Consider the following 27830-nt stretch of genomic DNA (forward strand, 5'->3'; position numbering starts at 1 on the left):
AATATTTCACTCTAATGCTATGGAAGAATTCAACCTGCCAGACGAATACAACATAACAGAACAGTAATAAGAAGAAATGAATTTTCACTCCAATTCTTCATTTTAACTATATGGAAACGCTGACCAATCATATGCCATTACTTGTGATTACTTGTGAACTCTTGACCATAATGTGAGGCTAAGCCTCTGTGGTTAACATATTCAAAATCATTCACGGGTGATAATAGGTCATTTGCTTTGTTAACGACTCACTCTTGTAAGCAGTGAATGGCTTATTAGACAGCCAATTATACTCTTGGGCAGAGAAGGTTATTTCAGGATATGGATGGTATGGATGTCAAAGCACTTATGTAGGCATCTTGGATAAACAACAGGAAAGACGGCAGAAGGGAACACTTTGTATTAGTTATAATAGTCATGAATATAAATCTCAGCATGTATCCAGTAAACATTCACAAATGTAATGATTAATTAATATACTGCAATTAAAAACAGCTCATTATGTCATGCTGTGATGTGTTAAGTTGCCACATTCATACAAGCCAACGCCTACGATGGATACAGTTCAATCTGGCATCCCATTAAAGAAACTAATCCTGTTATTTATCAAATACTATTTAGCATAAACAGACAAATAAATAACATAGCATGAAAAGCTAGTTTTAAACATCATCATTTTGGCTTCATTTGATGTTTAAAACTAGCTTTTCAGGTTAGATTATTTATTTATGCATGCATGCATTTATGCAGTTGCCAAATGCAACCATTCAGCCATCACAAATAAATAAATAAACAAAATTGAATTAAATGAAATCTAAAATAAAACCAAATTCTTTAATTTACTAAAAATCTAAGTTATCGATAAATACAAAACATGTCGCAAGCCTCAGCTGAGAAGCATCTTAGGCTATACATAAATACAGCAGGTTTTAGAGTTCCATGCCCTATTTTATATTGTAGTCATGTAAAATCAGTCGGCTAAATAACATCGCATTGAAGTGTAATGCCACTGATGATAAAATGTTTGAACTAACATTGAACCTAATGGCCTCCACTATTCTTTAAAAATGTTGCACATAACAGTTTCATTAAAGTTTCATAAACCAACAGAATGAGGTTTTGTTAGCAATGCCATCTCTCTGACAGTAAAATTAAACATTTATCGTCCTGAAAATACTGTCTGGGCAAGTGGTGTCAGCACAAATCTCACACTTTCCTCCAAATACAGCAGTGCAAGCACACTGACCCACTGCAAATTCCTGCAGACGTCACAATTGCTCTGTATATAAGAGTAGTGACTGCCTACCAGCAAAAAACAGTGACCGCAAATGTGGGTTGTGAAATATGTAGCCTGGAGCCACGAGCACTATGTGACATTTTGAGCACAGGAAATAACTGTGAAGAACACTCGGACTGGATCTGCTTTCTCTTATCTGTTATAATTTCCCTACTGCAGTAACTATATCCTGGTTGCTAATGTATACTGGCTGCAAAAAACAACATTCACAGTATATTAAAGAGATTATTTCACACATTTTGTTTTCATATTCCAAGGTCCACTTTACATTATTAGTAAAGGTTTTTGGACCAAAATCAGTCATGATATAGCTTTTTATGACCATATACCTATTCCATTTTTCATCTTTCAATATCAAATATCTTTGAAAAGCCTGCATTACACTGTGACAGGATCAGAAAACAACCCATGCTGAAAAATGCAACACAGACTGTTCATATCCAGCTGAAATTATTAAGGACCTTGAAAAAGGATTTTAAAAAAAAACAAATAAAAAAAAAAGTTAATGTCAAGTCATTTTTGCAGTTTCAATAAATTGTCTAATGTTTTCATAGTAGCTTGGATTTGTTAGTAAGCTGTTAATTAGTAACATGAAAGTTTGTTTTGCAAATGATTGGATCATTTTAATAAAATTTACTGTACTTCTGCTTTTACAGTGATAAAACAATGTTGATAAAAGCCAAACAGTTGCATCCTCAAAACAAGTCCACCTTTCAGAATGAATCAGTATTATATCAGGATTGTAATGCAAAGTAATTCAGCTCATCAATTGCCAACTCATCTTTTAAGCATATTTCATATTATACATATGGAAAACAAGAGATGAAAACATTCTGTTATGTTGGGTGAATATGTTGACTTCTGAGGAATCTCCATTCATATTAATGAGCATTATATCTGATTAAACTGACATTTTACTAGAAGTCATAGTTGAGATCAACCTATGACAGAAACCCAAGCTTCAGAGATCAGACCATGAGCTTTGGTCCCTAAATGTAATCAAATGTATGCTGCTTCCATCATTTTCACTAGTGCAGAGTGACAACTTGAAAACACAGAAAAAGTCATGTATAGATTTTGACATTAGAGTGATGTCTGTCAGACTCAGCTACAGAATCTAGCTCTTGCACTCATTGTACAGCATTGCATAACTCTGAAAACTCATTTTTCACTAACTGCAGAACTCATACCGCTCATGATACAAGGGCCATATAGCATCAAAAGTTATTTACCTAAGCAAGTGCCCAGATATACTGACATGGGCACAGCATGACATCTGAAAGGGGTGAGAGGGTGGCAGTCTTCTCAAAAAAGATTTTTTTTTTTTTTAATTTTTAAATGAATTCTGTTAAATAAACTTTAAACTAGAATCCTGAAAAATTAGTTTCCACAAAAAATAAAAAATAAATTAAATTAAGCAGCAAAAACTGTTTTCATCTTTCATAATAATAACAAGAACAACCATTATTAATAATTTAGCATCAAATCAGCATTAGATATTATCTGAAGGATCGTGTGACACTGAAGACTGGAGCAATTGCTGCTGAAAATTCAGCTTTTCCATTAAAAAAAATTAATTACATTTTTAAAATATAAAACTGTTGTTTTAAATTACAATAATATTTCACAATATTACTGTTTTTACAGTATTTAATTAAATAATGCAGGCTTGTTGAGCATAAGAGACTTTCAAAATCATTTTAAAATCCTTTTCCAAATCTATCACTGTACTCTAAGGCATAAAAGCTGAAAGGTACATCTTTGTAGTGTTGTCAAAAGTACCGACCGCGGTACCATTCGGTACTGGAATTTTAAAAACGTCCATTTCCCGCTAAGATTTGAGCGCTGTTCAGCGGATTGTTAAACAGCGCTGATTGGTCATTGTGTTCACCGCTCAACAGATACATTTGTGATTGGCAATGATCAATGAAGTGCTCGGTGAAGAGCGTGAAGCGATGATCATTGAAGCCAATCACAGACTTATCTGTTGAGCGCGTGAACACAATGACCAATCAGCGCTGTTTAAAAATCCGCTCAACAGCGCTCAAATCTTAGCGGGAAATTGACGTTTTTAAAATTTTAGTACCGAATGGTATCGTGGTCGGTACTTTTGACAACACTACATCTTTGTACCTTATGGACCCCTAAACAGTACAATTAGTACCATTAGAACCTAGAATATATTAGTATATTAACTTATATATTAACTTTTGAAAGGGTGCCACCCCAGTGACAGTATTTTACATTTTTTTCTAGGTACAAGAATATTATGCATCCTAAAGATCTGGGCAGGGGGAAAAAACTTGCAGAACTTAACTGTATAAGTCAAAGTTACTTAAACGTTGCAAAGCAGTGCTTGTGGCAAAATAACTTGACTCAGACAGCAATGAGACTCTCTGAAATATGCAGCATTCAGTACCTTGCGGCTTCTATCCTACAGATCTTCCATCAATTGCACTCACTCACATTAGTTTGGATTGTTCTTTTAAATCATTTGATTCCAAATAGCTGCATCTGATTAGAGGTAAAAAAAGAATCAAGATCAATGAGCGCCAGTCATAGAAGCACTAGCTCTCTTAGCTATGTCCACTGTTCAGTAAGAGACAATTAATTTACTATTCAATTGGTGCGGATTCATTTCACTACTCAATATGTTCAGGCTAAATTAATTTTATGATGCACAGTAAAAAAGCTTCAAACGTTGAAGAATGATCAATGTACAAAGAGAAGCATGGTAGTGTAACGTGAATGTGGAGGCTAATTGCTTTGAAGCTACTTGATAAGCACAATTTTATAGCTCTTGCAAGCACTTATTACACGTCATGTGATCTCAACATGGCAGCCTCCAGGAGATGCCCACTTGCTGTACATGATTTTTAACATTTTCAAAAGCAATAATCATCAATAATCTGAGTGCATCTTTCTCAACTGCTTGCCAACCTTACATTTTAAAGAATATTCATCATCAAAACCGATTTAATTCAATTTTGAGTTTTTCAATTCAGGCTAAGAGTTAAACAATAAATTATACTTATTGGTTTCAATTGCACTGTGTGATTTTCATGAATTGAATGAATGTGCATCTGGACCCGCAAAGACTCCCCCTGAAGGTGCTGTAAATAGGTTGGCAGAGCTCACCGATCCACAATCATTGCGCAGCCATTCACTTCAAGTCAAGCATTCTGCTGTGAATAGGAAGGACTGCCTGAGGCACTTTTCCCAGTTAAGAAAAATGACAGGCACACGGAGCACAACAAACAAACTAATATCACAATACAAATAGCACATAAATAACGGTTTAAATCAGCCTAACTAAATCTGTAAAATAAATAAAAATCCATGTCAAAACAGATTTAAAATACACAGAACTCTTTAGAACAAACAAAAGGGAGAAAGAGGAGAAAGCATAACAAATGACTTTGTAAGAGAATCGTTTCATTTGGCAATGGTGTCAAAACTAACCAATCATTGCATCACTATGTGACATAAACCAACAATTGTGTAAAATATGTATAAATTATCATGCCATAAAATTAACGTAATAAATATTTTTTAAAAACACTAAATATCTCTTCTATGAAACGTTTTCAATTTCTGAATGACAAATTATATTATTTATTATTTAATATATTTATTATACATTATTATTTCTATAAACCTTTTTTTGGGGGTATTTATTTATTTATTCATTCATTCATTCATTCATGTATTCATTAGTTTTACATCTTCGTAATATCTAAAGCTGCCAGATCAAATTTAGTGTGAATTAATCAACATGGAAGCCATTTTGTCGTCATGTGACAAAAAGAAAAACAGAGGACCTTGAATTTGATTATTCAAATAAATAAATAAATAAATAAATAAATAAAGTACATAACACATATTTCTATGTTGTGACTAGACTTTTTTAAACTATTTCATTCATTCATTCATTCATTCATTCATTCATGCACCAATATTAAAAAAAAAAAAAAGCATTTCTGAAAACAACAACAAAAAACTTTAGGCCCATTGCTATTGTGTTGCAGTGTTTAGTGAATCTGATCCTGTACTTTCAACACCGAATGAATGAAATCATGCATTAAACATCGAGCTTTCACAGTGATTTAACGTTATCTTCACATGTACTCTACCTGTCGACTGCTATTGCGCTCATGGAGTAAATGCTGGCAAACACGGAGGTGACGGGGAAAAAGTTGTGAAATTTACAGTAGGCTTCTCCAAAATACCAGTCACCGTGCGTGGCATAAACAAAATTAATCAAAGTGTTGAAGGCGGCCATCGATGCGTCTGAAAACGCCAGGTTGAGCAGAAAATAATTGGTGACGGTTCGCATCCGCTTGTGAGCCAGAATGATCCACATGACGATCAGATTCCCGAACACCGCGATTGCCAGGATGGAGCTGTACGCCACAGACCAGAGCGCGACGCGCCACGGCGGCTGCACGAACTGGTTTGTAAAGTTCCCCGTTAGGTTAGATCCGTTCTGTGGCGGTGCCATGGCGAAAATGTCCAGAAATCTTCTGATGTCAAATATCTCAAGTGGACTGGAGACCGCGCACGATGCACACTGCTCCAAACGCGCGCAAGTGAGTCTTGTGCTCAAGCGGAAAACGGCAACATGTCACTTATAAATGGTCGATCTGGTGAAAATCGATGCAAAATGAACCGACTGAAGAATTGTGTAGTCTTCTCTATCGATAAGTAAATCGCTTCTAAGTTCTTAAATGCGCGTGATTGTCTCTTGACTCCTGTTGAACGCAGCCACGAGCGCAACACACTCTGTAGTCAGATGCAGTGCCATGCACACAGTGTGACAACTGGTCTAACTAGTGCCACTGGGAGAGAAAGTGATCGATTGATTCACGGTGTAGAGTTAAAATACAGACAAGGACAAATTGGACTGAATCCTGAATCGAATCAATGGGTAAAATACATTTAAGAATCAGGTCAATGCCCAGTAGTTCAGAAGAAAAAAAAAAAAGCAAGGGCAGAGGCTGTTGTGCCCAAAAACAATGCTATAGTATTAAGTTAGATATACATATAGGCCTATATAATCACATAAGGATCATTGACCATATGTGCATTGCTGCAGCATTAAAAATCTTGACATGCTGTTGCCTCAACAACAAGAGGCTCCTGTGTGTCTTAGTTCATGTCAAACGCATCATGGATAAATTGCATTAGACACATTTTATTAACCACATCATGCCACTGGACAATCGTTTTCATATTTCTCACAGTGAAAGAACCAAAACCTAAATTATATATATGTTTAAACAAACACACTGGTTAACTGTCAGTCACCATCCTCATGGCAGCCATATTGTAAATTAGTTTTATTTCCTAAACCCTGAGCTGAATGAAATTCAGTATGCAATTTCATGTGCACATATTGTAACCTTGGGAGAAATGTAAAATACGGCTGGGGCGATGAGACTGGTTTACAGAGCAACTGCAGCTGAAAGTGATGCACATTTAATGGTTAGCATTATAATATTTGAGGAGTGTAATAAATGTGATGCACGTTCTCTCTGCACATAGTAGTGCAAAAAGGTAACCGGTTATAAATGACAAACCTCAGTAAGATCACAAAAAGCCTAAAATTTCTTAATGTAGACTTAACACTGGGAAAGTCTATGATCCCCATGACAGGTAAAAATGTGTTTAACAGTCTCTTAAATAAGACTGAGTGACATTATTACAACTGCATGGGATTTGGAGCTTTTTTAGCAGATGTTCAAGCTAATGAAATAAATCTTGAGAAGATTCACATTCATTATCCATAAGAGTATATATATGCAGTCTACATCTGCTACAGCTTTCAAATCAAATATGTAGAGCAATCCTTTGTGTGTTTTAGACTGATAAAAAACAGCGGGGTTTGGAACAACATGGGGGTCAGTATAATCACAGTTTATCAATCAAAGAATTTTCATTTTGGGTGAACTTCCTGCAAGATGAGCCTGTTGGCATCAATAGAAATAGAATGTTAATAATTAATGTCTCTTAAAGATTTATTTGGCTGTTGAGAATCCAATGTCAAAGACTGACATTAAACAGAATGACTACTGTGTTTTCAAATATTTGGGCCAAAGTTTTCTTGCATTGCAAATGTATAATGTTTTGCCTTCCTATATATGGATTCATCGTTTGATGAATACTGCGCATGATCTGATTCTGAAAAGTGTTATATTGTGAGATATTAGTGATTTCTGAAAAAGATACAAATGATGCGATTCATGCTGAAATGCCACTGCTTTTTCCTCCACTCACTCAGAAATCATGTTAAATGACGAGATGTCAAATTTAATTAACCTTGCGTTCTACATATTTCATCTAGACAACCAAACAACAAAATTCAGTAAATTATCCTGATAAGAGTTTTCTTAAAGTCATGGCTCAGATGTTTTACCACATCATAAACACCACTGACAAAGCAACAGGCTTATCACATTCTACCAAATGTTGAGTTTTGTGGTTCATTAGATCTCATTCCGCTTGAGGTGATACCGAAAACAAGCTGTGCTGTTCTGGAAAACCGCTGATAGACACATGGAGTACAAGGTCAGAGTTTGCTCTCCGAGCCTTAATAAAAAATAAGGAGAGCCCACCAGACTATAAATTCCAGCAGAAGCTTCAAAAATGACACCTCAAATGTCATTCTTTCAGTGTCAGTGCATATGAAGGATAAGAATGATCAAATAAATAAGCATTTCTGTTCTATATAAATGCCTGGGGTTTGTCGTAGCATGAAGGAACCCTTCGTGATAGTTATCTGAGAATAAGAAATATAATGTGTAGCTCTTAGGAAAATATTCAGGTGAAGAATGATACACAAACCACTCAAGAAAATGAGCAAGTGATGTCTTGATGTGAAAGGAATTGTACAGAAAGCTCATACCTTCCACTCACGTGGAGAAAAAAGACAGGGGATCAGTTGAATCAGTTTTGCCTCCAGAATGGTAATTAAACATACAAGAAAGTAATGGAAGAATTACACAAGAGCATTTCTTTTCCTGGACGTACCTACACAACGAAGTGAATTATTTAATCACCCAAAGGGGCTGGTAGAACAGGAAGGAAGAGGACTGAGTCACAAATGAGTGGAGAAAAGCATTATTGTTATTATTATTTTTCTACATTTCTGGTGGTGTGATGAAGTGCAAAATTCCTCAGATCTTGCTCGGGTTTATTTCACAAATGTTGTTCTTTTAATGAGGCCTTTTTTCTTCATTATGATATCAGGACAGTTGTGATATTTAAGTGAATAAAAGTGATAAAAGTGAACACATCACACCGGTTCTGATTTCACTCCACTGGTTACCGGTCAAATACAGAATTGATTTCAAAGTTTTGTTATTTGTATTTAAGTCTTTGCGGAACCAGGCACCACAGTACCTATCTGAACTACTGCATCCGCCTTCACCATCTAGATTACTTAGATAGGGACTCTGATTTACTATATGTTCCTAGAACCAGACTTAAAAACAGGGGTGATTGCGCATTTGTGGTCATCGGTCCTAAGTTATGGAATAGCCTTCCAGCCTACATTAGATCCGCTCAAACTTTGTCAATTTTTAAATCTGCTTTGAAAATTTACCTTTTTTCCGTAGCTTTCAACATTCCCTGATTCTCATTGGCATTGCTATTTTTGATTCCAGCATTTCTCCTCTACTTTGTTTTAATTTTATTTTAGGTTCATAATTCAATTGTGTTTCTAGTGCTTTAATGCTTTGTGTTTGCTTGTCTTTTTAATTGTAAAGCACTTTGGTCAACACCAGTGGTTTTTTTAAATGTGCTATACAAATAAACTTGTATTGTATTGTATTGTATATTTGTGACCCCGGACCACAAAACCAAGTAGCACAGGAATATTTGTAGCAATGGCCAACAATAATTGCATGGGTCAAAATGATCAATTTTCTTTAATGCCAAAAATCATTAGGATATTTATTCAGATGATGTATAAATCTCAATTTCAAAAACTGACCCTTATGACTGGTTTTGTGGTCCAGGGTCACATTTTTGATCTCAAAGATATTTATTTTAAACATTAAAATTATTTTTTTAAATGAATTTAAAAACATGCTCATCATAAAATAGGTACATGTATGAACTGCATTTCTTGTATATTTTTTGAATAAATTACCTCCATAACTTTGCATCAGCTTGAATCCCTCGGCACCCAATTGTTTCCACCCAACACAATTGTTGAATGTTAAAATGCAGAACGTGCACATGGAGCATGGCCATCAGTCAGTCAAATCTTAAAAAATTGATGATGAAGGTTGCCAGTCATGAACTGTGGAGAGACCTCGTCATCGATCCACATCACATAATGTCTTCACTGTTCTAATGATGGCAGAGATGTAGCCTATAGGTAAAATGAGCTGCTATAGAGAGTCATCGCAAAGGTTTCCTCCAAAAAGTCTCTCCTTCTTTCAATTATCACATCAACATGTCACATCTGTAAAAGCCAGGAGGAAATAAACAGCTAGCCTCATGGGCTTCAACTGCCACCATCTCTGACACAGCCTCAGGTCACTCAGAGCCATAACCAATATACACACACAATCCCATGAGCTTCTTCTGCCAGACTGTGGAGAGAAAACAACTCCACATTAGTATCCAAATGAAAACAAAGCACAGCCCAAAATTGATTTGTCAAATGTGCACAATTTGTGCACAATAACGTACAGTACATCCAACCAAAAGGGAACATAATTTATGGTATTATGAAGGTAGTTTTCAGCTTGAAAAAAAATCGGTAGGCCTACTTCTTGTTTACTTGAAAATGGGGTAATTGAATGTAATTGTTGCACATCTAAACTATTTTGGCGATGAAGAAAATAGGTTTGACTAAATCTTTTGTAGAAATCGATGGAAAAGTGATTTCTAGACTGAGATGGTGCATTACTGTAAGAAGTGATTCGAAGAAATTTAAATCCTGACTGTAAATATGACAAACGTGAAGTGTAAATAAGTGTCTGTTTTTTGTTTTGTTTTTGTAAAAAGTGACATTTTCTTGAAAGTAAGCATCAAAAGGTGCTTTTGCACCGCGCAGTTCTAGGAACTAGCCAGCAGGAGATTGGACTCACATTGCGATATTTTGTTTTTCTGGGATATATATTGTGATATGAAAAAAAATCACCAGATGACTTGAATAGCTATATTTGGGGAAACAAATCAATGATTGGGGTGATTTTATAGGTGAGAAAGTCAGCAATAAATATGTATATTCAGTATTCAGGTACAAAAAATGAATAATCAAATGTAAAATAACAATGCATATTCTTCACTGTATAAATGAAATCTAATAAATCTGTAAAAGCTACAAAAGTGTTTTTCTCTGGGGTTCTGTGCAGCCCAGAACCAATGTCCACCTTGGGCTGTTTACCTGGTTGCATTCGCACCGGCAGCAGGCTAGAAGGAATATAGCAAAAACTAATGGGCATGTACACATCAATCTAGCGTAATTTAAAAAAATATATATATATTTCACACTGTGTACAACAATAATTACTGTTTTTGCATTATTGCAAGGGTTTAGACACTAATAAAATACAATCTAATAGGTAGAACATTTAATTTATGTTAGCGTCCGGTCTTTGCTGCAACCAGGGCCGGATTTATCTCTTATCATGACATAGGCAAAACACATTTTTTTCTAAAAAAAAAAAACAAAACAAAAAAAAAACAATAGAAGCCCAATAGAAACATCACATAAATTCCAATGGTTTCCATTAAAATATAACATTATAAACCATTAGCTTTTTCCAGTAAAACCATTACAAAATTCCTTTTTGTAGTGTGTTTTGGGCATTTTTCCAATAGGATTTAACATCCCACCAATAGAATCCATCACATACCAGCAGACACCATTATAGTTTCCATTAAAACCAATACAATTCCCATTATAACCATTAAATCCATTACATTTTCTATTGTTTTATTTCAGCAGGGTAGCTCGTTGTCAGAGCGTCTATTTGTAGCCCACTGATAGTCAAAACTAATTCACTGCAGTTTTTGGCCATGCAGCGCATGAGATGGTTAATATCCCATCATGTTCGCAGTGTCAATAATATCTACAAATATATAAGTGTCATTTCATGATATGGTCTATATGTAGCCATGCGTTTTAGCTCTTAATTGGACGGGCTAGGTGTAGTCTGCTTTTAGTCCACCCGGTGAAATCGATGCAATCCGTGGTCTAATTTAAACGGTTTGGCGACCAGCATATAGCCAAAATAGCCTTAAAATTGTTTACATGTAATTTTCGCCCTAGCAGCTTCTTATCAAATGCAAGTGAACTTTTGAAACATTTAACTTAGCATTATTTTATATTTTATTTAATTTTTACAGAATTATTAAATATAGCATTATTTATTATGCCAAAAATAATTTAAATGTTTTAAAAGTTTACTTGCATTTGATAATATGATGTCATGCATCCCACAAGCTGTTAAATGTAACATTCATACACATTATACGATATTATTGATATTATTCGACGGTCTTTCATTTTATAAATAAAAATACAAGTACAATTCCCAACCGCTTGATGGCAGTTGTAGCCCTACAGAGACATGAGGCAACGCGAGCCGAAAGTTAGTAGAGATCACTGTTGCGTTTTGAATTTTGTTTTTACAGGAGAGAGCACTAGTTTACCTGTCGGAGAGCAGAGGGCAAACAACAAACGATAAAGGACATTCCCATTTGCTCTTGTAAGTATTTTTACGTGTGTTCATTATTTATCTGTACTATTTGTTATCATGTTTAGGAACCGTGACATTTGAGTGATGGGAGCAGATCGTAGTTGATAGTGATTGTGACTAGGCCCACGGTTCAGCATGCATGTGTTCAGAGGATTAATTGTAAAATTTAGTAGATAATAGAGTAAAAGTTTTATCAGTCCCTTACAAAAAATAACTGCAGTACATTGAAGTACAACTGGACAATTGCAGTATAATGAAGTATATAACTGCAGTTCATTAAAGTTCAAGAGAAGTAAAACTGAAGTGCAATGAAGTGCAGCTGTAGATTTGCTGTATAATGAAGTACAGATACAATATAACTGCAGTTCAGTGATACGCTGAAATACAGGTGAAGATTTCAGATGCAAAAACTTCTAAGTCTGTCTGATTATATTTATTTAATAGTATTTATTTTTTTTATGAAATTTTTTTTTTAAATAAAGCTCCTATGATTAGGTTAAGTAATTTCACTTTAATGGCAATGAGGTTCTTTTCATTGCCAATAAAGTCTTCTTTTATAGGCCCTGTACTGCAGTTATGCTGTATTGTGCAACATGTAGCAAGTGCTGTGGTTACAGTAGACTTGGCAAGTGTTTTTTTTTTTTTTTTGTAACGTAGACTTCCTATAAAATATTCGTACAAAAATATTTTTGTACAAAAAATATTTGCCTATGGAATATTTCACCCGCATAGATTAATAACCCGCACGTGAGATCTTCCTTCGCGTCAAAGGTCGTTGTCCTGACAACGAGTCTAGCGAGCAGCGGATTACTTGTAACAGACGGTAAATCAGCGTCTTTTCAGTAGTGTCTACTGCAGGATGGATATAAAAGTATAAAACACGTTTTGGTTTGACAACATCGTTCATATGTGAATTATCACAATTAAAGCACAAAGACATAACATTACACCCCGAGACATTTCACAAGTGTGACAAAAGAGAAGAAACGCTTTCCGGAAGAGAAGTTCATCAGGCGAGTTGGAGACTAGTCGACTCATCCAGTTTAGCGGTGAGTATAATGTCTAATGTCCTCATATATCTTTAGTTATAATTTTAGAGAGATGTAAAAATGACTTGACGGATATCTTATTCAACCCGCTGAGATGAGAAGAAGCTGAGAGGAAACGCCGCTTCAGTGCTGATCTGATCTGTAGCGCTCGCGGGTCTGTGCGCGAGGAGCTTATGATAGAAAGACAAACAACTGGTTTAATGCTGTTTTTACTACACTTTTACTATAATAAACACCAACATCTCAATCCAACCAGTGACAACCCTGTGTGTAGATGTATTTAATTATGCTCAGCAATTTGCTCAGCAATTTGTTATAAGCAGTTCTGTAGAAATCAGTCATGTCATTGTCCAGCTCAGTTCAGTTCTCAATAGCATCAGTACTTCATTTATAATAATGGAATAAACAAAACTATACTGAATACAGTGTGGCGTGAGAGAACAGAGGGCAGGTAAGATTTGATATTTCAAGTATAATGGGAACTGAACAAAAGGCCAGTTTCACCCCGACTACAAGTGTATTTGTTTGTTTGTTTATTTCTAGGAGAGCATCAACCCCTAATTGACATGAGGAAAAAATCATTGAAAAGTGTTCAGTGTACAGTGTACCCCTCTTTGCAACAGAGGAAGCATTAGGAGAGAAGAGAAGAGAGAAAGTGAACAGATGTTGGTGAGACTTTATTTCTGGAAATGCTTTAAAGGTCACTCACATTCTAGTTGGCCACAAATGTAAACCTGATTTTAGATTTTAGTCTTTAAATGAGGTCCGTAACTCCAGCTACTTGTAGGCCTACAGTCCTGTATATTTCACACTAAATTGTGATGCAGCCTGAATCATAATCGCACCATGTTCATTTGTTGGCCAGAGGAGAACTGATCCTAAACTAAACATACTCTCTCCCAATGTTTTTTTTCTCCATTCTGTCACCTGACAGAGTTTAACAGCAATTATTCTCAATGCTTAACATAAGCTCTCAACATTTTTTTTTTTTTTTTTTTTGTGGACTCTTTGATTCTCTCTGATTGACTGGAAGGTGTGCATTAAAACAATGAATGCAGATAATTATAATCAGTTCCATCGCTATTTTAAATCAATGCGCTGCTTGTACTGTAGCACACACATACAGTCAGAAAGCTAGATCTAATGACCTGTAACCAGACAAACTAATGAAAATTTACCCTTCCAGTCAAATTGTACTCCACAAACATTAATGGGTTAGTTCACCCAAAAATGAAAATTCTCACCCTCATGTCGTTCCAAACCCATAATACCTTTGTTCATCTTCAAAACACAAATTAAGATATTTTTAAATCTGAGAACTTTCTGACCCCTTTATAGGCAGCAACGCAACTTACACATTTAAGTTCCAGAACAGTAGGAAAGACATTGTGAAAGTAATCCATGTGACTCCAGTGGTTTAACCTCAATTTTGTCTTCTGTCGCATGAACACAACTCTCATGCGTTGTGATGCTCTCATGAATGCACATTACAGATCAATATTTTAGTAGTTTGTTTTGATTAATTACTTTAACGATGTCTTTTCTACCATTCTGGAACTTGAATGTTGAATGTTGAAGTTGCATTGCTGTCTATGCAGGGTCAGAAAGCTCTCTGATTTCTTTAAAAATATCTTTGTTTGTGTTCCAAAGAGGAATGAAGGTTTTACGGGTGTGAAACCACACAAGGGTGACTAATTAATGACAGAATTTTCATTTTTGGGTTAGCTATCTCTTTAAAGGCAGCTTTAACTTAACTTTTTAAACTAGCTGTAACAGGTGTGTATTACACAATTTTAATCAACTTCAGTGGAGGCAACCCGTTTCATGTCGGGTGGTTCTTTACCTCATGCATTAAAATCAGGTAATGCACACCTAGCCGTGGATTAGCCCTTATGTGTGAAGAGGGTTATAGGTTACACACAGTATTAAATGAAGGGGGCACAATAACTGTGGAACACATATATTCTATATACTGTATTCTAATAATATATTTAAATTATATACTTGTATATTTGTAAATTGTTTTTTTTTTCTATTATTATTATTTTTATTAAATTTTTTTATTTTATTTAAGGTTAGAATTTTAAACGAAAAACCAAAATGATAAAGAGGGCAAATAATTTTGGAGGACTCTGTACAGTATTTAAACATGATTGTGTCTATGCTTTTTCCCAGAAATGCATGTTATTGTTCAAGGGGTAGTTGCATGGACTATCAGTGGAGGAACAGAAAGCTCTGAGATTTCATTATAAAGATCTTCATTTGTGTTCTGAAGATGAACGAAAGACTTGCAGGTTTGGAACAATATGAGGGTGAGTTATTAATGATTGAATTTTCATTTTTGGGTGAACCAACATTTTAACTTCTGTTACCTGGAGTGTTCAAAGACATTGTTAATGCTGACCAATATATCATAAGAAATTAATTGGGAGTAGTATGAATACTTTACACAAACACTTGGTGACATCACAATTCAAGATTTATTTTAAGCATACTAAATATGCCTGTAGTAGTGAAAAGTGTAACTGAAACTTGAGAATTTCTGATAGTTTTTGTTTGTTTGTTTTTCCAGACTACATCCAAAATAGTGTTTCCACATCTGAGATGAAGGCAGTCATAAGAACCAAGCGGAACGATGAGGATAAGCTCTTCAAAAAATGAAACCTGTCAGAATAATGAGGGAAGAAATGTGCGTGATTGTGTGATTTGTAAATAAACACTAAATACATTTAGTGTAACTCTCAGCCTGTTATTTTAAGTTTAAAGAAAAGTAAAATCATTTATTGTTGCATTGCTGTTTGAGACATTCACTGTTGTTTTGTACCTTAATTATATTGCAGTTGTGTAAAATAAAACTTGTTATTCTGAATATTCTGGTTGCATTTCAGTGTTATTGTAGAGCATTTTATTAGTATTGCACTTTGGTAGTATTGAATTGTACTTCATATTATATATTGCAGTACTACTGCAGTTTTATTGCAGTATAATTGTAGTAATACTTCAGCTATATTGCAGTAATACTGGTTGTATTGCAGTTGTTTGTTAGTAATACTACAGCTCTACTGCAGTTGTATTTCAATAGTACTTCAGATGTATTGCAGTAAAACGGCAATAATGCAGTTTTTTTTCGTGTCCAAAAAACTGCATTTTTCTACATTTAACAAAAACTGCAGTATTACTTTTTTTAAAAACTGCAGTAATTTTTTGTAAGGGGTTGTACGTGTTTACAAACTCAAGCTATTTTAAAACGGCGCAAGAAGAGACGAAAGAGCAAACAATAGAACAAACACAGCTTTGACAAAGATTAATCTATATTAATTTATACAGTGAACACACTCAGAAGAATTGGACAAACTGAGGAGTTTCAACATCTGGAAAAGCGGTTGGAAATTGAGGAGATCCGGGCAGCAATGGTTAAAAAAAATAATAATTAGATGTATATATGTAGGCATTCATTAGCTGTCTATTTGATAGTCTATTCTTGGGCTATGGTTTGACGTCTATTAAATTTTCACTGACAGCCCAAATTTAGCCTTGTTTTAGCCTAGACGTCTGGGCTGTGTTTGGACGGCTATTAGACGTCTATTGAACTGAAAATTGCTTGCTGGGCGTGGAGTATTTGTTTACAAGGCTATTTAAAAATGCCAGGTAGCCGATGGTTTGTGTGTTTGGCCAATCAGCTTACACTGCATCACTGATAGTTCCTATAGAATTGTTTTAGACCCTACTCTGAAGTAGGAGATAAATTAGTTCCCCCAAACAGAGTTCCTAGGACTAAAACATTCCTAGTTCCTGTGGTGTGAAGACGCCAAAAAGTGGGAACTTCTGGCAATAGTTCTAGGAACTATGGAAAGGTCCAAGGCTGGAGAATCTGAGGCTTATATGTTGAGTATGAACAGACAGACTAACTGTGTAACCGAGCCAATTCTCTCAGCCATATACAAATGTTTCCTATCTGACAATGTTCATTTAATATTTTAAAAATCACAGGTCTTTTGGACATTATCGACTCCCTTACATTGTAGTTCATTGACCCTTCAACTTCAGCTAATATGGTGCTCAATACGCTCCTAGCAGTCTTGCACAGCACATTCTGCAGCTAGGGGTCTAAAATAAGTTTAATATTAATGAAGCGTTCATGAATGTTCAATATAAGTCTATTAATCAAAAGGTGACTCAAGTCATAACCTTGAATACATACACATGTTACATACACAACAAATCAAGCTTTTTCTGAGCCTCAGGACAGAGTTTGAATAGCATTACAATATCAGCCTTGGATTCCTGACATGTGAATAAGTTGACGAGTTGGGTACCTTGTTAAGCTTTCCTGTCAATCATGTTTGAATGACAAAGACAGTTTTCAGATAGTACTGACTCAAACTAAGGACCCCCCACCCCTTAATAATTAAACACGTAATAATTATAATTCTGCTAAATTATGATTTGGTAAAGCATAAATTATCTTTTCATAGGCTTTGTCACAAGACTTTATCTTTAATCCCCCTAATGTTTTTTCAAGGATAAAAATGTGTTAACATGTCTAGTTTTTCCTCAGAACCCAGTGAGCTGCTGTCATGTGAATTTAACACCTGCTACAACATGCCATTCAAATCTGTTAAACCCCATACGATGCACCTGCCTGTATATTCCCCTGCTTTTCACATGAAGAGGTTGACATCAATCACATCAGGTGTTTTTCCATCATACTGACATGTAAGTATGCTGCTAGGATAATCACATTTCGTTTTCAGCTTTTAGAATTTTGATATTGCATTGTTCCAATTAAAATAGATATATCAAATGTAAAATATCAGATAAAAGTAAAAACAGTTAGGTCACACTCAATTCCAATATCCAAGACTTAAAGCAGGGGTGTCAAACTCAGCCCTGCAGAGTTTTGTTCCAGCCCTGCTCCAACACACAAACCATGTAGTTTTCAAATAAGCCTGAAGGACTTGATTAGCTGGATAAGATGTGTTTAATTAGGTTTGCATCTAAACTCTGCAGGGCTCCGGCCCTCCAGGAACTGAGTTTGACACCCCTGACTTAAAGGGATAGTTCACTAATTACTCTGTCATTAATTACTCACCCTCATGTCTTTTGCGTACAAACAGTATTCTCGTAGCTTCTTAAGATTAGGGTTGAACCACTGATGACACATGGACTATTTTAATGATGTCCTTACTACCTTTCTGGGCCTTGAAAGTGTCAGTTGTGTTGCTGTTTATAGAGGGTCAGAAAGCTCTTGGATTTCATCAAAAATATCTTCATTTGTGTAACAAAGATGAACGAAGGTCTTACGGGTTTGGAACGACGTGAGGATAAGTAGGCTAATTAACGACAGAATTTTCATTTTTGGATGGACTATCCCTTTAAAGCAATAGTCCTGAAACTGCCTGAATATTTTGGAGAACCTCTAGGTATCCATATTAAACGCCTCAAGGCTTTTCCCTTATGATGGGTTTACTGTCTTTAGAGCTCTTGAAGGAAAATATGGGATCCACTTTGTTCCTCAGAAAACTGGCATTTTTTAAAGGGTGCCTGGAGGTTCTCCAATAGGTTCTTCAGTAGTGCAGAAATGTGTGTCCTGTTTTTACATGGTATCAAAGGGATAGTTCACCCAAAAATGAAAACTCTCCAAATCTGTTTGAGTTTCTTTCTTACACTGAACACAAATATATATATATATATATATATATACAGTGAGGAAAATAAGTATTTGAACACCCTGCTATTTTGCAAGTTCTCCCACTTAGAAATCATGGAGGGTCTGAAATTGTCATCGTAGGTGCATGTCCACTGTGAGAGACATAATCTAAAAAAAAATCCAGAAATCACAATGTATGATTTTTAACTATTTATTTGTATGATACAGCTGCAAATAAGTATTTGAACACCTGTCTATCAGCTAGAATTCTGACCCTCAAAGACCTGTTAGTCTGCCTTTAAAATGTCCACCTCCACTCCATTTATTATCCTAAATTAGATGCACCTGTTTGAGGTCGTTAGCTGCATAAAGACACCTGTCCACCCCATACAATCAGTAAGAATCCAACTACTAACATGGCTAAGACCAAAGAGCTGTCCAAAGACACTAGAGACAAAATTGTACACCGCCACAAGGCTGGAAAGGGCTACGGGAAATTGCCAAGCAGCTTGGTGAAAAAAGGTCCACTGTTGGAGCAATCATTAGAAAATGGAAGAAGCTAAACATGACTGTCAATCTCCCTCGGACTGGGGCTCCATGCAAGATCTCACCTCGTGGGGTCTCAATGATCCTAAGAAAGGTGAGAAATCAGCCCAGAACTACACGGGAGGAGCTGGTCAATGACCTGAAAAGAGCTGGGACCACCGCTTCCAAGGTTACTGTTGGTAATACACTAAGGCGTCATGGTTTGAAATCATGCATGGCACGGAAGGTTCCCCTGCTTAAACCAGGCCTGACTTAAGTTTGCCAATGACCATTTGGATGATCCAGAGGAGTCATGGGAGAAAGTCATGTGGTCAGATGAGACCAAAATATAACTTTTTGGTCATAATTCCACTAAACGTGTTTGGAGGAAGAAGAATGATGAGTACCATCCCAAGAACACCATCCCTACTGTGAAGCATGGGGGTGGTAGCATCATGCTTTGGGGGTGTTTTTCTGCACATGGGACAGGGCGACTGCACTGTATTAAGGAGAGGATGACCGGGGCCATGTATTGCGAGATTTTGGGGAACAACCTCCTTCCCTCAGTTAGAGCATTGAAGATGGGTCGAGGCTGGGTCTTCCAACATGACAATGACCCGAAGCACACAGCCAGGATAACCAAGGAGTGGCTCTGTAAGAAGCATATCAAGGTTCTGGCGTGGCCTAGCCAGTCTCCAGACCTAAACCCAATAGAGAATCTTTGAGGGAGCTCAAAGCCAGAAACCTGACTGATCTAGAGAAGATCTGTGTGGAGGTGGGCCAAAATCCCTCCTGCAGTGTGTGCAAACCTGGTGAAAAACTACAGGAAACGTTTGACCTCTGTAATTGCAAACAAAGGCTACTGTACCAAATATTAACATTGATTTTCTCAGGTGTTCAAATACTTATTTGCAGCTGTATCATACAAATAAATAGTTAAAAATCATACATTGTCATTTCTGGATTTTCCCCTGCTTTTCACATGAAGAGGTTGACATCAATCACATCAGGTGTTTTTCCATCATACTGACATGTAAGTATGCTGCTAGGATAATCACATTTCGTTTTCAGCTTTTAGAATTTTGATATTGCATTGTTCCAATTAAAATAGATATATCAAATGTAAAATATCAGATAAAAGTAAAAACAGTTAGGTCACACTCAATTCCAATATCCAAGACTTAAAGCAGGGGTGTCAAACTCAGCCCTGCAGAGTTTTGTTCCAGCCCTGCTCCAACACACAAACCATGTAGTTTTCAAATAAGCCTGAAGGACTTGATTAGCTGGATAAGATGTGTTTAATTAGGTTTGCATCTAAACTCTGCAGGGCTCCGGCCCTCCAGGAACTGAGTTTGACACCCCTTACTTAAAGGGATAGTTCACTAATTACTCTGTCATTAATTACTCACCCTCATGTCTTTTGCGTACAAACAGTATTCTCGTAGCTTCTTAAGATTAGGGTTGAACCACTGATGACACATGGACTATTTTAATGATGTCCTTACTACCTTTCTGGGCCTTGAAAGTGTCAGTTGTGTTGCTGTTTATAGAGGGTCAGAAAGCTCTTGGATTTCATCAAAAATATCTTCATTTGTGTAACAAAGGTCTTACGGGTTTGGAACGACGTGAGGATAAGTAGGCTAATTAACGACAGAATTTTCATTTTTGGATGGACTATCCCTTTAAAGCAATAGTCCTGAAACTGCCTGAATATTTTGGAGAACCTCTAGGTATCCATATTAAACGCCTCAAGGCTTTTCCCTTATGATGGGTTTACTGTCTTTAGAGCTCTTGAAGGAAAATATGGGATCCACTTTGTTCCTCAGAAAACTGGCATTTTTTAAAGGGTGCCTGGAGGTTCTCCAATAGGTTCTTCAGTAGTGCAGAAATGTGTGTCCTGTTTTTACATGGTATCAAAGGGATAGTTCACCCAAAAATGAAAACTCTCCAAATCTGTTTGAGTTTCTTTCTTACACTGAACACAAATATATATATATATATATATATATATATATATATATTGAAGAACCAAACTGTTGACAGTAGCTTTAGTAATTCTTTGCCATATTATGGAAGTCAGTGGCTAGTGTCAACTGATTGGTTAACAGCATTCTTTAAAATGTCTCTCAGAAAGAAACCCATACAGGTTTGGAACAACTTGAGGGTGAGTAAATGATGACAGAATTTTCATTTTTGGGACAACTATCCCTTTAACATTGATTAAAGCTATCCAATTACAAGAGGTCAGGCAAGACTAATCACTAATAACGAATGCATTACTGATATATAGTGCATCTTTACTGCATGTTGATAAAGCTAATGAACTGGCGGAGATTAAAATCCTTGTTTGAGCACAGTTTCTTTTCTTCTATTGAGGATGCATCGGGCCATATAAGCGTGTAAGTGGCATTTGAGAAACGCTGAATGGTGTCTCAGGTATCTTTTCATTTTCACAGTGGTTAAAGAAGCAAAAGCAGCACATTCACATAAGCAATCAAGCTGTTCCTCTGTCCAAGACTATAACTTAGACAGCTGGAACAAAAGTCAGTAGATACGGGGGCACAGATGGAGTCAGCTCAAAAAGGTTGTTTCATTTCCATCCAAACAAATCTTTCTGAATGGGCTCCATGCTGTTGTCTATGATTTATGCAAGATCACACAGGTTCATGTGGTTTAAAGGAAGCACATTTCTTGTTGTGCCAGCTTAACTGGTAAAAGGAAGTCAAAGAATAATTTAAAAGGAAATGGGAAAGAATTGCTTATGTCTTCTCAAATCCTGTCCCTCGGTCAGGTCGCAAGATTTAATACTGTCTAAGGTAACATTTTAGAAGTTGAAGTTAAGTCTTGTTATCTTATGTACATTGTCAGCGATGTCCTGTAGCGAAGGAAATGACGCGCTTCAGACAGGGCTGAGCGATTTTATATGAAACCAGCTGCCACATTTTCCTTCACAGCAGATTTATATCCTGCAAAAATAAAAGTGCAGGTAGGTTATAAACCAAGTCTTGTCCATCACTATGCTTTTAAAAAAGCTTTTTAAGCCAAGTCCCATTCCAGCTGAAATGCTTTCATAAACATTTGACAAATTACAAAAGAAAGCGATACATATTCCAAGTCATAGAGAAAGTACCTACCCTGAAGTACTTCACATACTGAAGTGCTACACTGTAACTGTGCTTCTCTCATCTCACATTGTCTTCCTCATCCATCATTTCCATGTCGACCTCAAGGCACAAAGGCCTCAGCAGAACACATTGCCAGAACTTCATACACATCTTCTCAGAAACGCTCAACTAAATGCAAGTGACATTGGCATCACTGAGATTTCATGGTTGTCACTCAATGCTTAAGAGGGAAGATTCCTCTGAGGACTTACACAAAGAATTGCAGAAGCCACTAAAGTAGCAGAATCAGGATGCAGTCATTCAATTGTTTATTCATTTCAGAAACCTTGAGCTTCTCCACTACTAACGCATTGATGAGCAATCACTAAATGCTCCACATCACCTGCACGTCCCAGAAACCCATGGGGGTCAATGCTTCATTTGCATCGCATACTAAAAATGTCTCATTCTCTTTTCAACGTCAAATGTTCCTTAGCTTCCCTTTCTGTTCAGATCTGAATCCTTGAAGAGGCTTATTGGTCTGGCAAGGTCTTGGCATTCTGACCGATGAAGGTTACGTCACAGGCTCTGGAAAAAGGCATGACAGTGATGCAAATGTCACTGAGTCCTGATAAGAAAGTAAGTGGGCTGATGCTTAATTTAGCATACCACAATAATAACCATGCAGGAATTCGACAGCAAGAGTGGCTCTGCTGTTGAATAGACTAATTAAAATTACATCATGGGTTTTCTTATCATGCTTATGGAACTGGCACGTGTTCGAGCATCGAGGGAGATTTACAATTGCAGGCAATTATGAAAATTAAGATGAGATCACACAGCACAGTGTGCTGTTTATTAAGAGAAATCAGCGTCAAAGAGCTTAGGTGGTGCACGAAAGTATCAGACAAACAGCTTTTCAATTTCAATTAGCAGACTTTTAAATGTAGAAGAAATTAAACAAGATCTAAAACAATGGAATAAAATTACTTCAAATCCCATGTCTGCGCATGATGATAAGTGATCTTTTCTTCTCACATTGCTAAAGATGATTTTGCGGTAGTCTGTTGGTTGTGATTTAAATCACTGGCTTCAATATCCCAGATATCCAGTTTCAATATCTACATATTCAGACGTAAATGCAAGTAATCACTTGTGACCAAGTGGAGGAAACGTTTCTGACAGGAAAGGGGTCAATTTATGGAGAATGGCACAAAATTACTTTTCCACCATACAATACTTGGACTAGTTTTAAGTGGTGAATTCAGCTATTGCAGTCACTGTTTCAATAAAAGGTGTATAAATTCAAGTACCGCCATGCAGTCTCCATATATAAACAATGGCAGCACGTTGACCTATAATACAGGCTTTCAAGTGCTATAAGAGCCTATAGGCGATGCAGGCAATTGCTTAGACTTCCCAGGGGAGCCCCTAGCGCTCATTCAAACCAAATAGATCCCAACTCGGAAGTGAGGACACTCCATCTACTCTGGAAGCTAAAACTTAATCTGTTGTATAATAAATCAACAGTCAGTGTAGGCTGGCCACAATTTGATGTGCTACTCACCTTCAGAGTATGGAGAATTCATGGACAAGCACAAATGGACTTCAAAATCTAGCACACAAACCTCAGTAGCGCTTACGAATGAAAAAGGCATTAAAGAGAACGACGACGTAAAAGCTGTAAACCGTTAAACAATAAAAGTAACACAGTAATCTGCATAATTTATTCATCCCTCTATCACCATGCAAAATATCATTATTCACAAATTCCACTCCTTGCTCAAAAACGCTCATACTCAACAAAAACAAAAACATGAGAATATTCGTCTGAGCTATTTAAAGCATGCTTTGTCTTCCCAGTGTTTGCTGTTTAATATTTAAAGCATTTTTGCATTTTCAGAAACATTTGCATTTTCAGATTTTTCAAGAACAATATGGGGAACGAACTCAGACTCTCTCAACGAGATGCAAAGTCAAGGGGAAATATGAGTAATTAATTTAACCAAACAAGCTTTTCTGGAAGAATCTTGTTTATAGTTATTACAAAAATGTATTTTCTTAATTATTTACTATTATTTCATATTTCAGTTACACTTTAGAATAGGGAACACTTAGTCACTGTTTCCCTCAATAAATTCCTAATTTGCTGTTTATTAATAATAGTTAGTAAGATAGTTGTTAAGTTTAGGTATTGGGTAGGATTAGGGATATAGAATAAGGCATTAATATGTGCTTAATTAGTAGGCTACTAATAAATGGCTAATATTGAAGTAATATGCATGCTAATAAACTAGTTGTTGACCTAAAATAAGGTGTTACTCATATTTCTTGTTTTTTTAAACGTTTTAAATATGTTAAGTGTTGTCTTTGTACATGTAGGCTCAGTTTAACTGATGTGGTTTTATTTATGCATGATTCTTTTCCACATTATTGTAACAAATGTTTAATGATAGAATACTTTCATGAAAAGTTTTTATAATTCTGCCCCAGTTGATCAAAATAAACATTAATATAATATAAAAAATGTTTAACTAAAACACAGATTATTGGAGTACATTTAGAAACAGAATTTCATGTTTAATTCAACGTGTTAATTGTAATTATTTGTGGAATGTACAAGTATACTTTTTCAGTGAAAATTTATTTAAAGTAAATCCTATTCCATATTTTTTTCAGTATGTAAGATTATAAGGTTTTTTTAATTTTTTTTTTTTTTCAAAAAGAAAAGAGGCCACTCATTGTGTTGCAGTGGTTCTATGTATGATTTTATTTTGTGATGATTTTTATTCATCAGGCCTATTTTAATGACCTCACCCAGTTCTCCAGAGACCCACAGACTGGCCCTGAGTGCTACCGTCACAGGATGTCATTTTCCCAATAGGTCACCTTTCTTGTCTGCTACTGCTCCGGTCAACTACAAATGCTATTATCGTGAAGTAAATTGTTTAGGAGAAACAATAGCACAGCGGCTAACTGGTCAGTTGCATACACTAATAGAAAGGGACAGGTAAATGCTGAACCATTCTAAGAAATGAATAGGGAACAACAGGAAGTACCAGCTTGTAAGACCAAAATGCAGGTGCCTACATGCTGTGGTGTATCGTTCTACCACCAGACTCCAAAACACCCTGGTGTGAGCTGCCTGTGTGACTTCCATTTACTGCTCAGATCAGAACGTTTGATGACAATACTTTGTGAGACACAGTGTTCCCTCCTGATGGACCCTTGTTGCAGCACCATTTCTTTTGTGTAAGAAATTTCGCCCAGCAAGTTAAGTTAAATTAGAAAAAGCCTCCTGTGCTCTCACAGATGCAGTGGGCTTCTGATTGTCCCTGCGATGAGGGGCCAAATGGGATAATTAAATAGCTTGATTGACCACCAGTTCTTGTTTAACGTGAGGTAAAATGACAATAGTGTAGATGTTGCTGAATGTACAAACCAATCTATCAGATTGTTCTGTCTCAATGATTTTGACTGCACCATGACGACTTCTTTCTGTAAATCGCACATTCATTCATGCATGTTCCAATCTAGCTTCGATTTAAATAACAAAAGTTGTACCAGCATGTTCATATTCCCAACACTTGAGTAAACAAGTTAATTCAGTAAGTAATTTCTCCTTGAAGGAAAGTCATATGGTCCTTTTTGATTTGCCTCTAAAAGTCACAGACGCAGTCTAATTAATTAAACGTTTCGCTCCTGCTGCTCGAGAGACGAAACGGTGGAGTACCCTTTTCATGGCTGACATCACAGGCAATAGCTTCCTTTTTTATCTTGCTTTCCCATGGGAGACATACTTCCACTGTTCTTTCATTTCCTTTTTTTCAGCTTACTTCCCTTTTCTCATCACCTCTCTGAGAAAATACAATAAGTGTCCACATGTGACAGCAAATGCCGGTGGAGAGAACAGGTGGGAAGGTTCAAAATGAAAGAAGAGATAATATTGAGACATACACATTGCGACCACTCCACATATGAGCTGGTATCCACAGGACCCCTAATCAGCCCTGACTAAATCGAAGGCTTCTTGGAAATGAAACATTGGTACAAATATGTCTCCAATCATTTAAAGTACCTCAAATTTTACAAAATTGAAAACTGACAGCTGATGCATACCTGTAAAACTGCAATTGCATTATCAATAATGCAGGCAAAGGAAAATTGAAGGAAGCCACAGGAAGAAACATGTCATGGATAAAAGCAGTTCTGTACAAATGTCAAAAAGTCAGCCTTTTCAAATCTTTGGATTTTTACAAAACTACTTAAATGTACCTGCCCTTTAACTAATAATGCAGATTTTAATGCACTCACTAAAACTGTCTGAGAATGTTCTGAGAATCCAGCTGAGGTTAAAAATGTTGAATGTATTTTTAGATGCATGTACATTTCTCTATTAAAGCAACAAATAGGATCCTTCACAAGCTGCTTCTAAATACTCAGTTAATTCTTCATTGTTTGTTCTTGTGAATTGGAAGCCGATCAAGGTATGCCATTATGGAGGAAGCATCATGTGGAAGTCATGAACAAGGTGAAACAGGGGATCTACTCAGCTGCATCCTATGCAGAAGTCTTTTTTGTCAAAACACCCTCATTCCCCTCCCCTTCACGTCATAACAGTTTCTCTTTACCTTAGTGTTTTAAATAAGTTATTTTAATCATATTTTTATTTGCAGATCCCCTTTGTATTGACGCTTGATTGAGCAATATTGCTTGGGAAAACTGTATGAAAACAATAATTGGTTTTGCAATTGCATTTAATGATGCTAGCGGTGAAGAGATTACATAGTTCACATTTGCAAGTAACTGTCCATAATGTGTGATGCTTATTTGGGTCTTCTAAAGAGGTCTCATTAGGCAGGTGACTCTTTTATTCAGTGATTTGGTCATTTGTCCGTGGTAGAAAATGTATTTAAATTTTTTTTTTTTTTTTTTTTTTGGTTTATCTAACAATAAAAGAAAATATCTTTAAAGGTAGTGATTCCATGAAAAGGAATGACTTGATTTCATGTATTTATTCTATCATTTTCAGGTTTTGAAGAGGAAAGGGTCATTAATCTTTGGTCCTCTGCTGCACCCTTGTGCCCATCAAGCACATTACTAAGTAATGATTACTTGGTAATGTGATTTTCTTAAAAAACAAAAAACTATAACTAGTTGCACTGCCACATGAATAAATGATGCAGATAGTGTTATAGGCATGCTGCTTTTCTCTCATCAGGATTTAAGCTTCTTTAAAATGAAAAGTACAGAGCTCATGTTTGCAGGTATTGTCTCTCGTTTTTTAGAGTTTGCTTTATGTAACAATCATATAGAAATATATGTTCAAAAGAAAGACAAATTAAATTGGTATTGCTAATTGATCATTTGCCGGACAAGAAATCTGTTGTTGCCTTGACAAGAATTTATTGGCTGCACAAGACATTTTGCATGTAGTGAATCAACCAATTCAGAGTAGTGTTACTAAGGACAAGAATTAAAAACAAG

At 36.1% G+C, this 27830-nt stretch overlaps 1 protein-coding gene and 1 long non-coding RNA gene across 4 annotated transcripts in view; one reads left to right on the plus strand and one right to left on the minus strand.

Annotated features, from left to right (window-relative positions):
* Positions 1 to 6102, minus strand: part of tacr3a (tachykinin receptor 3a) — a 64788-nt gene extending 58686 nt beyond the window's left edge. For both annotated transcript variants that reach the window (XM_058789707.1, XM_058789699.1), the window contains exon 1: positions 5431 to 6102. In XM_058789707.1, coding sequence (XP_058645690.1) covers positions 5431 to 5798 — 368 coding nt within the window. In that variant the 5' untranslated portion in view covers positions 5799 to 6102. The remainder of the gene's footprint in view (positions 1 to 5430) is intronic.
* A 6725-nt stretch (positions 6103 to 12827) lies between these two features.
* On the plus strand, positions 12828 to 15828 carry LOC131546754 (uncharacterized). 2 transcript variants are annotated; one of them, XR_009272776.1, is made up of 4 exons: positions 12828 to 13064; positions 13608 to 13733; positions 15240 to 15376; positions 15637 to 15828. It is a non-coding gene; the product is annotated as an uncharacterized LOC131546754 (long non-coding RNA). The 2 variants fall into 2 exon arrangements; XR_009272775.1 differs by lacking the exon at positions 12828 to 13064 and having other exon boundaries at positions 13371 to 13733.
* Positions 15829 to 27830: the final 12002 nt, after the last annotated feature.

Source organism: Onychostoma macrolepis, chromosome 01 (genome assembly GCF_012432095.1).
Source record: "Onychostoma macrolepis isolate SWU-2019 chromosome 01, ASM1243209v1, whole genome shotgun sequence".
NCBI lineage: Eukaryota > Metazoa > Chordata > Actinopteri > Cypriniformes > Cyprinidae > Onychostoma > Onychostoma macrolepis.